This window comes from Patiria miniata, unplaced genomic scaffold (genome assembly GCF_015706575.1).
Source record: "Patiria miniata isolate m_02_andy unplaced genomic scaffold, ASM1570657v1 HiC_scaffold_5, whole genome shotgun sequence".
NCBI lineage: Eukaryota > Metazoa > Echinodermata > Asteroidea > Valvatida > Asterinidae > Patiria > Patiria miniata.
Window position 1 is genome coordinate 20,782,034 of NW_024037072.1, and position 16,165 is coordinate 20,798,198.

Below are 16,165 nucleotides of genomic sequence, written 5' to 3' on the forward strand. Positions count from 1 at the left end.
ATTTGTTATCCATGCTTTGACTGGAGGTGATTGATATGCCAGCTGCACCTACCAGTTACCTCTCTTGTCTGTTGATGGAATTTGACTAGTCCGAAAATTTGGGACTCTCAATACTGTGTATGAGAGTCCCAAAACTTAAGGTATTGAAAACATGCAAAACTAGAAAGTAGACTGGCACCTAAAACAACCACTCCAACACAGCTTCAGTACTGCATCAATCAACCATGCCAAAAGAATTTTAAAAAAATGTGGCATGAAGCGGGAACTAGTCTCAATTTACTACACATATTTCCATAGTCAAGCCACCAGACTATTGACACTGAATGAAGTGGTCAGTCTTTTCAAATAGTTGGACCATGGTTGGACACATGTACCAGTCTAGTATTTAGCTCCATTTTGAAATCACTTGACTTCCCTCTCATGTGCAAAATATTGAAGAAAAGTCTCCTTTAAAAATTGAATTCAGTCTGCACACTTGGTTGGTGAAATACTGAGGACATTTTCTTTGCTCCAGTGAAATTTTCGGAGAAATTTGCTGGCTAAACTGTGAGTAAAGTGGGCCTGATTTAGTTTTGCAGGTTTCAGAGCACTCCAGAGCCCTGTCTGGAATTTGACTAGTCACAGTGTTTTATGCTCGAATGTGATCTGACTGCTCCTATACTGGCCTGTGTACAAATGTACCGGTATGGCAGAGGAAGCGGACGAAATTTTGTGACTGATCAAACAGCGTGAGGGTTTCATGTCAAGTCCAGACTGGCAAAGTCCCTTTCTCCTGCACTATGACTTGGTCTCCTCCTGCGGGGCGTCCAGTAACGCCGATCGGATGCCCAACTTTTCCAACTCCTCCACCAAGTCCCCGTTCTGATGCATCTGGAGCATGATGTCGCAGCCACCGATAAACTCACCATTGAAGAAAATCTGAGGGATGGTGGGCCACTCGGAGTATTCTTTGATACCTATGGACAGGTACAAAAGAAGATTTATACTCTTGAGGTGAAACTATAACAAAAAAATTGGAACAACAGGGCATTGAGCCCATATTTGGAGATGTTTAATATTTTGTTCTACTGTGGGAATAGGTTATAGTGGTTTACCACCCTGCGAGTGCGAGTGACGTCATGCACCACATTGCGAAAGCATCGGTCATCACAAGATCACACAGCAAATGAATTTGGGCAATACGGTAAGCCTCTGTACTGATGTGCACTTTCCTATAGGAGCCAGTGGGGCCCACTGAGCACCATAGGAAAGCACACACGTAAACAAAGTGTGACGTCATCAGTACAGAGGCTTATTACAAAATATTTAAGCCCTGCCCTGGCCATCGCGCATTGACCAACACATCTGTGATTAATGTTAAGGCGATTAAGTTGTTTTTGAAACTTTATTTGTTGTGTCCCAAAAAGTAAGATTGTCTTCTTTTCCTGACATTTAATTGCAGAGCATTTCATCTTCCGCAAACCACCGTTAGATGATTGGTTTATAATTATATTGCTTGATTTATATTACGTGAATAAATGAATAAGTGCTTAGTTCCAGGAGATAGTAAAGGCCCTCGCGGCTTCACCGCTCGTGCTAGTCTTTTTACGTGCCAGCATCCGGGGTGCGTTACGTGTCCGGATGGTCCGGCCTACTATAGGCGCGTGAGACTTGACTAAAGGCTAGTGTTAGCGCGGAACCAGATGAAGATTCTTCACTCTCACACTAACAGTAAAATTTTCAAAAAAAACCCAGTCACTGCGCAGTGCCATGCCGGTACAATAAGGCCTAACAACAGTCGCGGTAGTTCACAGTCAAATATCGGTAATCCTTACTTTTAGGACCCCGTTCCTATATAGGAAGGGAAAGACTCACCAAAACAGTTGACTAAATGACACTCAAAATTGACATTCTGATACTTCTTGGCATATCTGAACAATTGGCAATGACACCTTCTTGAATATCAGCAGGTTTAATTTTGTGGAAAGAGGGCAGGGCTTTGATTTATGAGGGAAATTCAGGGGTAAAAGACGACGATGACAACCAGAAAACAGACTCAAAAACCAAGATGGCAAACGTGAAAGCTCGATGCGATGAAAGCTCGATGCTGATTGGCTGATAAAAAATAAACATCTTATTTTTTTTTTTTAGCAGCCAATCAGCATCGGGCTTTCATTATGTAGGGCTTTCACTGTGTTGTGAGAACTACAACATGCACGTCTGACTGCAAAAAAAGGTAGGAAAGTCACATTTTCTTTGAAAGTGCTTTCAAAATTACAACTAACATGAGTTTATGAAGAAAAAAGACTGCTTTAGCCTGCAAAAGTCACTTTGGTACTGGACAGACATCTGCAAAAGTCAGTTTTGAACAGAACTCGTAAAAAATAGAGGTGTCCTAAAAGTAAGGATTACCCAAATATCCACTGCCAATATTTTATGCGTACAAATACGCAAGATGAAAATCTTGCGTACCTTGCCTGAGATCCTCATCCTCCAGCACATTATGACTGCTGTAACTATCTACTCCATGCATCCTGAGGATCTGCACCACAGCATTGCTGAATCCACACATGGGCTGTGTGGGAACTCCCTTCATGAACACCACCACCTTGTCGCTCTGCACGAGTTTCTCGATGTTTTCTCTGCTGCCGGCATTCGCCGCGTAAAATCTCTGCTGCAGGAGAAACCTGTAGGTCCGGGGCCGCACCAAAAGCTTTGTAATTAAACTACTCATCGTGTCGGTTTTTATTCGTTTGATGAATATTTTTGGCGACTTTTACGACCGAGTTCAACCATAGAGCACTTTTTCCTGTGATGATGTTTCGTATGTTACGCATGATCGATCGAGTTTGCCTTTGACCTTCCCCGTCAAGCAAGGTGCCAGGTGCTATCGCCCTTGTATAATACAATATTATGTGGTCTGAAACCCTGCCCCATTTTGATGCATACATATAACGGATGCGTGCATGCCCAATTCTGCCGATCATGCCGCGCCGATGGGATTGCCAGTGCCACGTACTTTGCTTGTTACCGTTGACTGCTTTTCGTGCTTCACTAGTCTGTAGACTGTAGTCAATGAATAGACACTGAATCCCCCAAACTACTACAGAGTATTGAGGGTTGAAGGTGATAGGTGAATTTATTATGGACAAGAAAAGCGCAGAGACACATCAAAACCTGCGGGTGGCAGTTGAGAAAGGCCGAACTGACATCTTGCGGGCAGTAATCGGCGGCAATACAAACATGACAAACGGTGGGTGGACTCTCATCTTTTTTTTCATTGTACATTTAGGCATGGAGCTAGGAAGCTACCTTTAAACTGCTAGCAATTATAATTAAATTAAGCACCAACGGGCCATAAAAGCCACGTTGGATGGTCCACGTTGTAAGAGTAATTATGTTTAAGTATAAAAAAATTGAACAGGCAAGCCCATTTTATGATGTTTATAAATGCCAAGTTAAAAAAAAGTGTTGAGCATACGGCCTTTACGGGTTTTTGGAAAAAGGGAAGGAGGCCATTATCCCTAAAATTTGATGTTGTGTACACAATTAGAAAAAGTGGCACAGACGTGATACAATTTATTATAATGCCGACTTAAGATTCAGCCGTGTTTGCTGAGATTTAAGCTTGTCTTTGCACATATTGATCTCGACCTAAAAAAATATGAATATGGTGTTCATTGCTTTTATAATTCCTCTTCAGAGCAGGTTAAGGCTGTGTGTATATATGTAGGTCTGTTTGAGGAGTACCTACTAGTATATTGGTTTCCTTCATCTGGCGTGTAAAAAAAAGGATCCGGTCGACGTTACTTTGGTGGCAGTGGCGGCACATTTGACGAAGGAAAAACAGAGTGTCTTTCACCATGAATACACCAGGTCAATTTAGTTTGGCGTCCGAGTCGCCATGCGGTGGGTACACACACTGGATCAGGGCCTCCCAGAGCACAGACCAACCTAGTGAGATGGCCAGCAAAGTGTTAGGGATTCAATGGAGCCGAGCCGGCGCAGTTGCTCAGCACAGGAGTCTATGGAACGGAGCCAGTTGAGCCGGTGGAGTTGCTCTGCATGGGAGTATATGGAGCGGAGTCGGTGGAGCCGACAGAGCTGCTTTGCAGAGGAGCCCCCTGAGGAGACCCCAAAGGAGAACCAAGAGGAGACCCCAAAGGAGAACCCAGAGGAGACCCCAGAGGAGACCCCAGAGAAGAACCCAAAGGAGAACCCAGGGGAGACCCCACAGGAGAACCCAGGGGAGACCCAACAGGAGAACCCAGAGGAGACCCCAAAGGAGAATCCAGAGGAGAAGCCAGAGGGGAGGAGACCCCAAAGGAGACCCCAGAGGAGACCCCAATGGAGAACCCAGAGGAGACCCCACAGGAGAACCCAGAGGAGACCCCAAAGGAGAATCCAGAGGAGAAGCCAGAGAGGAGGAGACCCCAAAGGAGACCCCAGAGGAGACCCCAAAGGAGACCCCAGGGGAGAACCCAGAGGAGACCCCAGAAGTGACCCCAGAGGTGACCCCACGGGAGAACCCAGAGGAGACCCCAAAGGAGAATCCAGAGGAGAAGCCAGAGGGGAGGAGACCCCAAAGGAGAACCCAGAGGAGACCCAGATCTAGAGGTGACCCCAGCGGAGACCAGGAGACCCCTAGCGGAGGCGCTGCCTTGTTCGGGGACGAACAAGGATCCTCAGAGGGGGCGATGTAACGTCGGTGCCGGGCCACGGGCAGAGGGCGCCAGTACGGACTTATGGTGCAACCGTAGTGTCTGGACCCCACGCTTGGCCAGGGAGACCCATTGCCAGACTGCGCCGACTCAGTAGTGCGACATTTTTGTATAACATGTCTTGGTGGTGAGTTGTATAAAAAGAGAGCCTTGTGTAACAAAGCGGTCAGAATAAATGGCCTGGAGACCCGAAACCCTGAAGAATAGTGTCCGTGGTTTCCTTTGTCCGGCGTGTGAAAACCCAGGATCCGGTCAATGTTACAATATGTAGGCCTATATGTACATGTAACTATCGAATACAGGCCTAGGCCTTCATGTACATGATGTAGCAACATCTTTTGAAAATGGGTGGAGGTGATGCTGTAAATTGCTTATCATCGCCATACTTCTAGAACTAGAAGGTACCTGTGCAACTTCTTGTTCTAGAAGTAGTTAACCCACACCACTCCCCCCCCCCCCACTAAACATTTGTACAAGTAGTGCTGCATTCTACATGTACATGTATCTTTTAACAACAGAATAATTTAACGAAAAGAAAGACTGAAAAACTTATTCTAATTGTTACAATGCTTGTACATTTTGTATAACACGTTAAAAATGAACTTGCTCTATAGCTTTCTTTTGTGTAATAAAATACTTGTAGCTAGTCTGTTTCACCAATGCCATGAACTTTTTCCATTTTGTTTATTAATATGATGTTCACACTCAACTTGCATGTATACAAAAGTGCAACTTTTTTGGCATCATTTGTCATAAATTGCGTAGTTTTGTACACATTATCACTGTTTTGGGCCAAATAAAGGAGTATGGCTGGATTGCTAAGGAATTTCTGTACTGATTAGTCGATATTTGAGCGAAAGATGTTCAGTAGTTTTTGAGTTAAACAAACAGATATTTTTTTTTGGGGGGGGGCTTTCTTGTTTGGGTTGAGTGTATTTAGTCGTCACCATAATGCTAATTTGCCGTGAGTGCACTCTGAGAACCCATGTCAGTAGTTTTGGTGGAATGACTGCAAGACACTAACTGGTTGTTGTCGTACTCTACTTTTACATTTTATAAATTTGAAAAAGAAAAATAGTAGATGAAAAATGGGCATTGGTGTGTTTGAACCAGGAATCTTTCGATCCATAGCTAAGGCCAAAAATAAGAATATTTCTGCTTCCGGTTTCCAATACCTTCTCTATTCTAACAGCCGATACCCTTATTTTTTTATTGCAAAAATGAGAAAAGACACCCCAAACCATCAATATCTACCTTTTACCCTTGACTACACGCAGATGCCTGCATATGATCGTACAAAAATTTGGCCAAAAAAAAAATCCCTACCTCAGGCATCTAACTTTTCCTCGGATCAGCTGATTTCCTCTTTTTTTACTTCCCATTTGTGCCATTGAAAATAGAAAAACACTGTACAAAGTCTGGGAAACATTTGAATTTCCTCTTTTTATGTGATTTCCCAGTTGCATGCCTTGCTACCTGCCTACCCTATTTTCAAATGCCATGTAATCCGAAGCAGAAGTGTATATTTTTTTGGCCTTACTAGTTGACTAATAACAGTAGCATGACGTTATCTTCCTTACTCAATGAATAAACATAACTTTCCCATCAAAATTGCCAATCACTGCGCACTCAAGGCAAAATTGCGTTAGTTGGTTTGCCGGTCACGGCAAAATATCCACTATCTAAAATATTGTGTAATGTATCAGGGGCCCCAATGGAAACCACTTTAACTGTGTGGGCATACCCTGGGTAAAAAAATAAAATTACAAGCCCGAAACAATTGTCTTGTTTTGTTTCATTTTGTTTAGTCTTATCATGTCTTGTTTTGCTTTGTTTTGTTTTGTTTTGATTTGTATTTATGTTGTTTTTGTTTGTTGGTTGGTTGGTTGGTTGGTTTTGTTTTGGTTTGTTTGTCTGTTTTTCCCCCAGTCTTGTATAATCTGCATGTTGTTATGTTTTTACACCAGCTATTCTTGCCTTTGAAAACTTTTGTCAGGGTTTTAACTGTTAATCCTTTGAATCTAATTATCTTTGTAAGTTTTATTTTTAAGGCGGTCTTATTTTTCATTGAATTTTGTACCTTTTAATATATTTTGTATGTTACATGTACCATTCAAGTTAGGATTGGCAGGCTTTCGAGTCACAGTGTTTTATTATACTTTTGTCAATCCTAGCCAGATTGGATTGTTTTTGTTTACTTTTGTTTACTTTTGTGGATTGCTTGTTGTATCTTGTAATTTGGCCGAATAAATAATAATAATAATAAATCAAGACTAAATCATTTGGGTTATATGGGTTAATACCAAAGTGTCATTGATGCTCGTTTCCGCAGCAACTCCCAAATGATGATAAACAGTTACTATGGTTACAGGTGCACACGCAGGCACAGGACTCAGAATCTACCAGTATTGACAAGTTTTTTTTTTCCCTGGACACTTGGCCTCCGTACAATCAAAAAGGGGGGGGGGGGGGGGGGGGGGCTGGTACCATCTGTTGATGGGGGCGCTCTTCAAAACCGATGATCGTGCACACTAATAGACACTATATGGTGCTTTTCAGGGCGATACATGCACATAATTCACACAAAAAAAGCACCCGGAACGGCCGATGGGACACAAAAAGAAAACGACTTCTTTTTAAAAAGGGCACTTGTTCAGACAAAAAGGGCACTTGTGGAAAAAAAGGGCACTCGTTACAAAATATTGGGGGGGGGGATAAGTGTTGGTGTCCAAAGGGCATTTGAATGGAAAAGGGCAGTCTTTAAAAAATATGGGGGGGGGTAAATACTACCTCCCCCCCCCCCCCTTTCCACTGCCTACGCCTATGTTGTCATCAACCAGAAACGGTAGTTAAGTTTCCAATAAAATGTCAACCTAACAATCAGCGCCTCTGCAAACAAACATCAGTATGTACAGATCTCTCTTGCAAATGTGTATAGTGCAACACTCAGATCGGGGCATCAAGTTGCTATGGATACATCACATATGTTGATGTGGGTACATACATGTGTAAATAGACGTTATGCGTTGCTGGTGTCGCCGAGGGTTTTCTTCATTGTTTTGACTAGAAATGTACAAAAGGATCACTCATTGTCTATTCTAGAGATTCAAAACCATTGACCTCTAACTCCGCCTTAACGGATAAGGTCTGCACTCTTGGTGTGGCATACCATCTATTTCCTCCGTGGGCATACCAGTAGTGATGGGTTTTAAATTCAGATTTTTCAAAGTTCGGTTTGAATTCCACTATTCGGTTTTGATTGGTATCTGATTTTTCCTGGAAAAATTTTAGAATTTGTTTCTTCAAAATTCATCTGTGTCCATTCCACCCAATGTGTAGGTTTTTTGTGTTTTTTAATTTTTATTTTACCCATGCTTAGAGAGAACAATTCAGGATCCAGGAGTTTTTGCAGGGGAGTCTTTTCATCAGCAAACAAATTTGAAATTTAGACAGCAAGAACAACATTTTTGTTTTGGTTTGACCAGCATCTATGATTAACACAAAACTTTAAACAGGTCAGGGTAACAATATTTGCAATAAAATACTCGCCCTCAAATCCATCCATTTCTAAACATCACCGCAAAAGCAAATGTTGTACCTTTCAAAATGTTGACAACCTTTGTACATGTAGTTGATGGAGAAAAAAAAATAGAGTCCAGCTGGATAAAAGTTCAATACATGGGCTCATTTGATTAAAAAAATACCCATTGAATTGATTGTGTGATGTGTGACCTTTGGTGAACTAGTGATGCATGTGTAATGGGGAATTCATTGTGTACATGCTTAATAATACAATTTGGGTTTTGGGGAGTGATGCCTGAATGACTAGCTCAGCATGCACAGGTTTAGCGTGTGCACTTCACGCGTACAAAAGTATCCTTTCGATTTCAAAGCACACTGGGTTATTTTTTAACCAGTTTTGCTGATTGATCACTGAACTGAGACAGCGTTGTATTGTTACGTGGCCTACAGACCGACGTACAGTACATTGTGTACGTGTCGGGTTGGGTGTGTCGTCATATAGTGTGCAGGATTGTGCCAGCAGTGGTTGCATTTTTGGCACAATGTCTGTGAACAAGCCAACTATTCCTGGGTTTGACAGTAGTTCTGGCTACGAGTTCCCTTCCACGTGCACTACCCTCGGTAGCGTTGGTGGTATGAGAGTTGCGTTGGACAGGGACTTCGCTGTACCGCACCGAAGACGTAAGCTCATGTGGTTTTTGTTCTGTTTTTGTACTTTTCGTTTTGGTGGAGTCCATATAGAGTTTAAAAAAAAAACTAGAGAGCGCACTCACTATACGCGACACGGACAAGCTTAGAAGGACACGCGTAGGCCATTTTCTAAGTGGGCAAAACCACTTACAAAACGTACAAATGTAGAGTGTTAGAACATACATGTAGTGCATTAGTAGAACGAATATGAAATACCAAGATGTGCCTTCTTTCAGTGCGTAAAATCTTTGCATTTTTCCCACTTAGAAAACGCCCGCCGCGCGTCCTCGTAGTGCATGTAGCATAGCAAGTGCACTCTCTAGTTCTATGGCAGCGAGATATTGCACTGACATTATCAACGCCAAATATCTGTATTCGTTCACGTAACAATGCATGTGTGCATATTGAATAAATTAGGATTGTACATGTAAATGTAAATGTGTATAAGCGATGAAAGGGGCTGGTAACTTCGCTTTTCTGAAAATGTCAGTTACATGTACCGGTACACTATTTTGAAATTGGAATTGTAGCTACATGTACATACATATGTAAACATTCTGCAAGCTGCATCATCTTTAACCTACCGGTACATGTATCATAGCACTTGTACTGTGCATGTACACTTGGTGACAATGCCATCATTTAAGGTAAATACACATGTACGTACATGTAATGGACATGGTAACAAAAATTGGAGTCACAACCAAAAATACGTAGAGCTAGATTGACAGTTCTTCAACAAGTGAGTTTTCTCCTGTGAAAAAATGATCTTCCCTGACAGGTTTTATGCCAATTTTAAGCTGCGTGTCAAATTTTGGAAGTTAGCACAATAACAGGACATAAAGTCAAAACTTAGCTGACTCTGTCGTTCAAGTCCTAGTTGGCCTATACAATGTAAATAGTCGACAGTAAAAAGGGAGTGTTCCTGCCACACTTGTACATGTACAATTGTTCACCTGTAGTTAGGTCGAGTAAAAAAAATAGGTGGTTTCTCGTCCGGTCTCTCTGAAAAAAAAATGGAGGAGGCGAGCATTTTTCCCCCAAGATGGCAAATTTTTCATGATGGAGGATTTTAAATTTTTTACATTATTTTGCCGATACAAAATTGTGTCCAATATTAAGGAGCCATCACCCTTTCTTCACAGCTACAATTTTGTTGGAAACATTGTTGGAAACAAATAAAAAGACAATACATTGTAAATGCAAAATACAATGTATATCCTGCAACTGTATGAATTTTTAAAAAAACCGGGAGGCGGCCGAGAAAAGAGGAAGCGGGCGGGGAAAAAAGGAAGAAGGCGGGGATGAGAAACTGGTTTATTTTTTTTACTTGGCGTTATTCTCAGTGTTTCTACACGTTGCATTTGTGATCAGATGATGGCTTATTAAATTTGTATGGATTGAACAGCAGATGTATGGCGACTGGTGTATTTCTTTTGTTATGAATGAGTCACACATGTTATGGTGAGTGTAAAGCTGTCTGCACCTGTTGCTCTTCCATTCTGTTTGCACATGTCGTGTTGAGACAAAAAGATAAACCATTATCTAAAACATTCTACAAACTTGTTCATCTGTCTGTGTAGAACTTGACCACACTTTGAGTCTGAGATATTGTCAGCTTTCTGGACGATCATTTCCAGTGATAAATTTATATTTGACAATGATAACAAAAAATGTGTGTTTTGCAATTTAAAAAAAAATGATGAAAAAAAATTAAAAACTCAGTGTCGGATGTTCTTACCAGGAACGTGTCGTATCAAGTTATTTCCCCACTATTTTTCGAGTTTCACCTCAAAACACAGATTAGTTTTTTTTTTCAATTGCTTTTTTCCCAAGCAATATATGTTATTTACTTTTGAACGAAAAAATTTAACAACGTTAAGGCCTAGTAATTGCATTTTTTTGGGCAGGTTTATTTTTGCACAAAATGAAAACGCTTTTTTCGGAGGAATTCAGACATCCAAAATCAGAATAAATTAGGGTGTTTTTTTTTGTTAAAATTGAAAATTTGTTGGGAGAAAAAAAAATCCTTTTTTTTTTTTTAAGAGCACAGGGTATACAACTTTAAGACACCATTGCTCCAACAGCCACTCATGGGTTTGCTACAAATTTATGGCCCAAAGCATACATGTAGTTTTCCTGTTCCTGTTACCTTGGTACTTTGTAATTTGCCATGCAAGTACCGGTATCATGAGCAATAATTTCAAACTTTTTTTTTTATTTGTTGGGTAGGTACATGTACATGTAGTTTGCCATTCATAATCACTCTTGGACGACAAACAAATGTCAGATGCAACAGGGTCTCACGAAAAAAAAGTGGACCCCAAATTATAAATCGAATGAACCATAGTTAAAAGGCTGAAAACTACTCACAGGATGAATGTAATAGATTTGCTCATCAAAAATGTAAGTCTTCATGGAATTGCAGAATTTCCTGCTTTTTAAAATTTGCAGATAACAGTTCCTGTGCCATATGCCATCCATATTTTCTGGTGTGCGTCGAATTTGCTGCTAGAATGTGGGATCCCACGTAATACATGTACATCGCCAGTTTCTGAGAAATATTTGCATTCATGGTATATTTGATAGAAATTAGGGACAAAAAAGGGGTGAAATAATTAGACATTTCCTGTTTCCGAAGGTAGTCAACAATAAAAACTGAACAAATGACAAAAGCCGAAGACTGTACATGTACAATGTATAATAGTGAACAGAACTGAAAATCCCAGAGTGCCCCGAGACAGCCAACCTTTTCACTCCTCTGTTTTATTATTATTAGTGGTTTTAAAAATATTTTGTATCAACAGCACATGTCATTGTGATGAGTTGTTGTACAGTTCAGGTCCATATGTATACATGTGTATGCTTTCATAAATGTGTAAGGACACAATACTGGCTGAATTTTAGGGTGGAACTCGATGTTGTCACTCCAGATAACTAAATAGTTGGGTAAAGTCTGTTTTGGTGGTTTAACATGTTAGGTGCAAGTATGAACGGATAAATTAAAAAATTAAAATTAAAAAAAATCACAATTTTCATTTTTTAGTGGTAAAATTCTTGATTTTTGGTGAAAATTTACCTCAAAATACCACTTACATTGTAAAACGGGACATAACAAGGAAGCCTTTTTGAATGACTTAAAAACACGCTTACATTTTATTTCCTCAGATGAATATTGTATTGAAGTTGTTGGTAATGGAATGAATTGTACAAATACAGGTAACCTGTATTCAAAATATTTCTGGTTTGTGCACAGGGACGCCAGATAAACTGCATGTATTTAACGTAAGTTACGTTTGGTGTCCACCTATTTAGCATATTTACTGGGGTCTGTATAAACCCTCCTTAGTATATCCTACAGTAATTTCAGATGATATAGGTAGTCTTCAGAAGCATAATATCAGTTCCTTTTTTTTCACAATGTACATAAGTTTTTAAACTTTACCTTTTCTCATATTTAAGGGTGGCTCACCACTTTGGTGTCCGTTTTTATTCAACATAATGAATGCCTAATTCATTATGTGTTAGGAGGAAAGGCCAAATACTCTAACAGTGATGTTGTACCCTACATGTGTACCAATAAATGTATATCTAATCACAATTAGGACATTTGATCTACTGGTACATAAAAAAAATCAGTCATTCTACACTATGTAACTAACGATAAATGGTGTCCACTAAATGATGTAACTAATGTAAGTATAAAGCTACATGGATAGAAAAGTAAATAATAGCTGATTGGTTTTAAACAGCACATTACTTTCTGAGGAATATCTAGCAGTTTAAAATATTTACTGTGATATCCAGAGCACTCGGAGTACAAATGTCATGCATGTGATTTAACGTTAGTTACAGCTGGACACCAAAGTTGCATTAGTTACAATGTGCACTTTGTATAATACGATAGTTAATATCTACAAGCGACAACTTCCCATTGGAATATTGGTGTTAATTAGTTAAAATGGGTCCCTATGGTATTATGGAGAACAACAATTTAATATCAGTTTTGGGATCAATAATAATATAAAGTTATGTAAATGAAGGTCTCTGTGGTGTCCACATGTAACTTACGTAACATTTTGATACAGAGATTGTCAAAAGAGGTCCATATAAGATCGTCACAGGAATATAACTTTTAATGGATTAATTTCCCTCTGAGGTACTTACTGTGAGACACTGTTGTCATAAAATTGCAATTGATCTGCTATTAAAATGGTTTAACAGCTAAATCTCATTTTATTTAACATTAGTTACGGAGTCCACTTGTTAAATTTGCGACAAAATATTATATAAAAAAAGAAATCGTCTAAATTTTACATTTTCAGCAATGAATAGCTTATATTGCAATAAAGAAACTACATGTATAATTATCTCCATTTCTGCCATTTATGGTCTGGTAATACAAGCAGGAAGTGGACACTTCCTGTCACCAACATAAAGCTGCTAATAAAGGAAAGATGCTTTAAAACTTATCTTCTCATTATTCTTTTCTAATGAGGGAAGGCCGGTCGAGCATTATGAAAGGGAAACAAAATAAATACAACCAATTTTATTTTTGATCCCCATGTCCCTATTTTGTTCACCAGTATTGTGTCCTTACACAAATATACCAGCAGTATACATGATAATATTCTTGTTTTGTACGATATTTTAAGTTTCAAGTTTTGAACCAAAATAGTCACAGACTGTGTCTCATTTGTACATCGCATATAAGTTTATAGTCACTAAAAAGGTTAAGAATTTAACTTAAGTTTGAAGCAAATTGCTCTTTTTTCCTCTCCCGAAACGTTGAGAGCTGTTTTCTCTGATAACTTTGATATGCAATCAAGTAATAAAGTGGTGTACATGTACTGTCCTCTTTGAGTTAATGAACCGTTAAATAACCTTGAGTTATTTTTTGTTGGGGTGGGGGGTTACACCTTTGACTTCTATTGAAGTAAACGTTGTTTTGGCTGTTTGATTGAGAGGGTAATAAAAAAGTGTCAGAGGTCGAATTCCGTAGATGTTTGTTGCTGAAAAAAAAACTGAGAGAAAGTCTGCATAGGACATTGAATACAACTTAACAAGCTTGTCTGGTTCTATTATTGGTTGCTATTTCAGAGGTAAAGGAGTCCAAGCGAGACAGCCAACTAGAGACAGTGCTGAACAACATCACGCCTGGACAGGGAACCATGCTACACTTGGCTTCAAAGGTAAACTGAAATATTTTTCAAAATTTTTAATTGTTTGTTGTACATTGGCAAAGGCAGATTATTGTTTGGTGAGTGGAAAGAGGCTGGCTAAAGCCTCAGTCACACGTTCACGGTTTGGAGCTACGGATCTCCACGGTTTCAAATTCGTGATAAACCGTGGGAGTACCGGATTCATCTTTAGTACCTCTGTGGTTATCCGTCATCTTCCTTGGGTATTCTTGCAGGAACTACGGAAGTTTTAAACTGTTCCAAACCTCCGATTTTCTCAGAAAATCATTTTCTTATTTTTGAAGGCATTTCAAATTTTTCGGAAGTTTTAAACTGTTCCAAACCTCCGATTTTCTCAGAAAATTATTTTCTTATTTTTGAAGGCATTTCAAATTTTTCATTGTGCACTTCGAAATAAAATCAGAAAATCACGCAAAAATAAATTTCTCTGTTAACTTCGTAATGGCTAGATAAAGTCACGATTCATGAACGAGGATGTTTAGAGCTTGATGAAATTTCACTTACTGTGTAATTCTGGTAAAACTTTTGCTATAGCAAAGCGTTTGAGGCAAAAAATCAAAATGCTCCATGTTAGGAGCCACGCCACGTTATGGTACGGTACATCATCAATATTACATGCTCCCCTGTACATTGTACATTTATTTTACTTTGTCAATAATTTTTTTTACTATGTAGACATGCTGTTTTGTTTCTAATGTCATACAATGTATGCGTTGGTGATCGCCTAACAGGCTGACCCTTCAAGCTCTGCATTATGTAGCTATTATTTCTGCATTTTTGATTGAGGCATCATATTATTTATCACCAGTCTGTTTGTTTCGACACCAGGATCAATCTGGACCAATTTCAGACATTTCAGTTACTTATTGAGTGAAATAAGAGAGGACGAAGATCTGCAGTTTAGACTTCATGTAGTCAGGAGTTGAAACTACGTCCACCATGTTGCATGTGTGTAGCATTGAAGTTCGCTCAAGCAGTCTTTTGTATTGTCCTCCTGAATAGCCACCTGGATCTGCAATGGAGTTAGTCAAGCTGATAACTTTTGTACTCATTGTATCTACCCTGGGAAAATGTGGATTCACTGCACACTGTACATTCAATAAAGGCCTATTTAGTGGTGCACAGTACAAACCCAAGCACCTTAAATTTCTAGGAAACCGCCTTGCATACTATGCAAATACTACATCAACTTTTCAGCTCCAACTTTTGATAGCTGGTGATGTGAACCCGAACCCTGGGCCTATTATCTACGACTCGACCTTGGAAAAGCAGAGCCATGCATCAACTACCGTACCTCCAAACAACCCGAGGCAGTACAGCAGGTATGAACTCCTTCAGTTTAAAGTAACTAATCTACAAAGAATGGAACTCCCGGGAGATGTTAAAGAGAACATTTGTTTTCTTGGTATTGAAAGGAGGAATGAGAGGAGAGATCGGAGGAGCCACAGAGGAAAGAGAGCAGGAAGAAGAAAGCAGAGACCCATCCCAGTAATTATTACAGCATGTAATCGACCTTCTTTGGACAACGCTCCAAAACAGGGAACTAATCATAACCTGATCAATGTCCCAAGATTGAAAACTAACGTTTCTTCTGGCACAAAACTCTGTCTGTGGAACGCTCGTTCCCTTAGAAATAAAGTTCATCTTACTTGTGATTACATCCTTGAACACGACATTGACATATTAATCATTACAGAGTCGTGGCTGAAAGACGACGATCAAGTCATCATCGGGGAATGTACACCACCTGGTTACACGTTTCATAGTTCGCCTCGAGAAAGTGGTCATGGAGGGGGTATCGCAGTCATCTTTAAGTCAGAGCTTAATCTTTCTACAAAGCCAGTCTCTAACTTCACAACATTTGAATCAATTCATATTATCAGCAGGACCTCGACGCTTCACATCGTTGCCATCTACCGTCCACCACCCTCGTCTGCAAATGGACTCAGGGGCGGATCCAGGATTTTCAAAAAGGGGGGGCACAAAAACTTTGTGCGCGTTGCACACATAACGAGACTGAAGCGCGAAATCCCTTGCGGGCAGGGTTGAGGG

At 39.9% G+C, this 16,165-nt stretch overlaps 2 protein-coding genes across 3 annotated transcripts in view; one reads left to right on the forward strand and one right to left on the reverse strand.

The window, feature by feature from the left end:
- Window positions 1-739: 739 nt before the first annotated feature.
- LOC119740463 (glutaredoxin-related protein 5, mitochondrial-like) lies at window positions 740-2,853 on the reverse strand. The gene is made up of 2 exons (XM_038215784.1): window positions 2,452-2,853; window positions 740-956 (listed from the first exon to the last, which is right to left on the reverse strand). The coding sequence occupies exons 1-2, from the start codon at window positions 2,711-2,713 to the stop codon at window positions 778-780; spliced, it is 441 nt and encodes a 146-aa protein (XP_038071712.1). The 5' UTR covers window positions 2,714-2,853; the 3' UTR covers window positions 740-777.
- Window positions 2,854-2,958: 105 nt separating this feature from the next.
- LOC119740462 overlaps window positions 2,959-16,165 on the forward strand; it is a 50,708-nt gene continuing 37,501 nt past the window's right edge. Inside the window, exons 1-2 of one of the 2 annotated variants that reach the window (XM_038215783.1) lie at window positions 2,959-3,232; window positions 14,013-14,104. In XM_038215783.1, the coding sequence (XP_038071711.1) occupies window positions 3,124-3,232; window positions 14,013-14,104 (201 nt within the window). In that variant the 5' untranslated portion in view covers window positions 2,959-3,123. Of the gene's footprint in view, window positions 3,233-8,504; window positions 8,904-14,012; window positions 14,105-16,165 lie in introns of those variants that run through there. The other variant, XM_038215782.1, reaches the window with a different exon arrangement.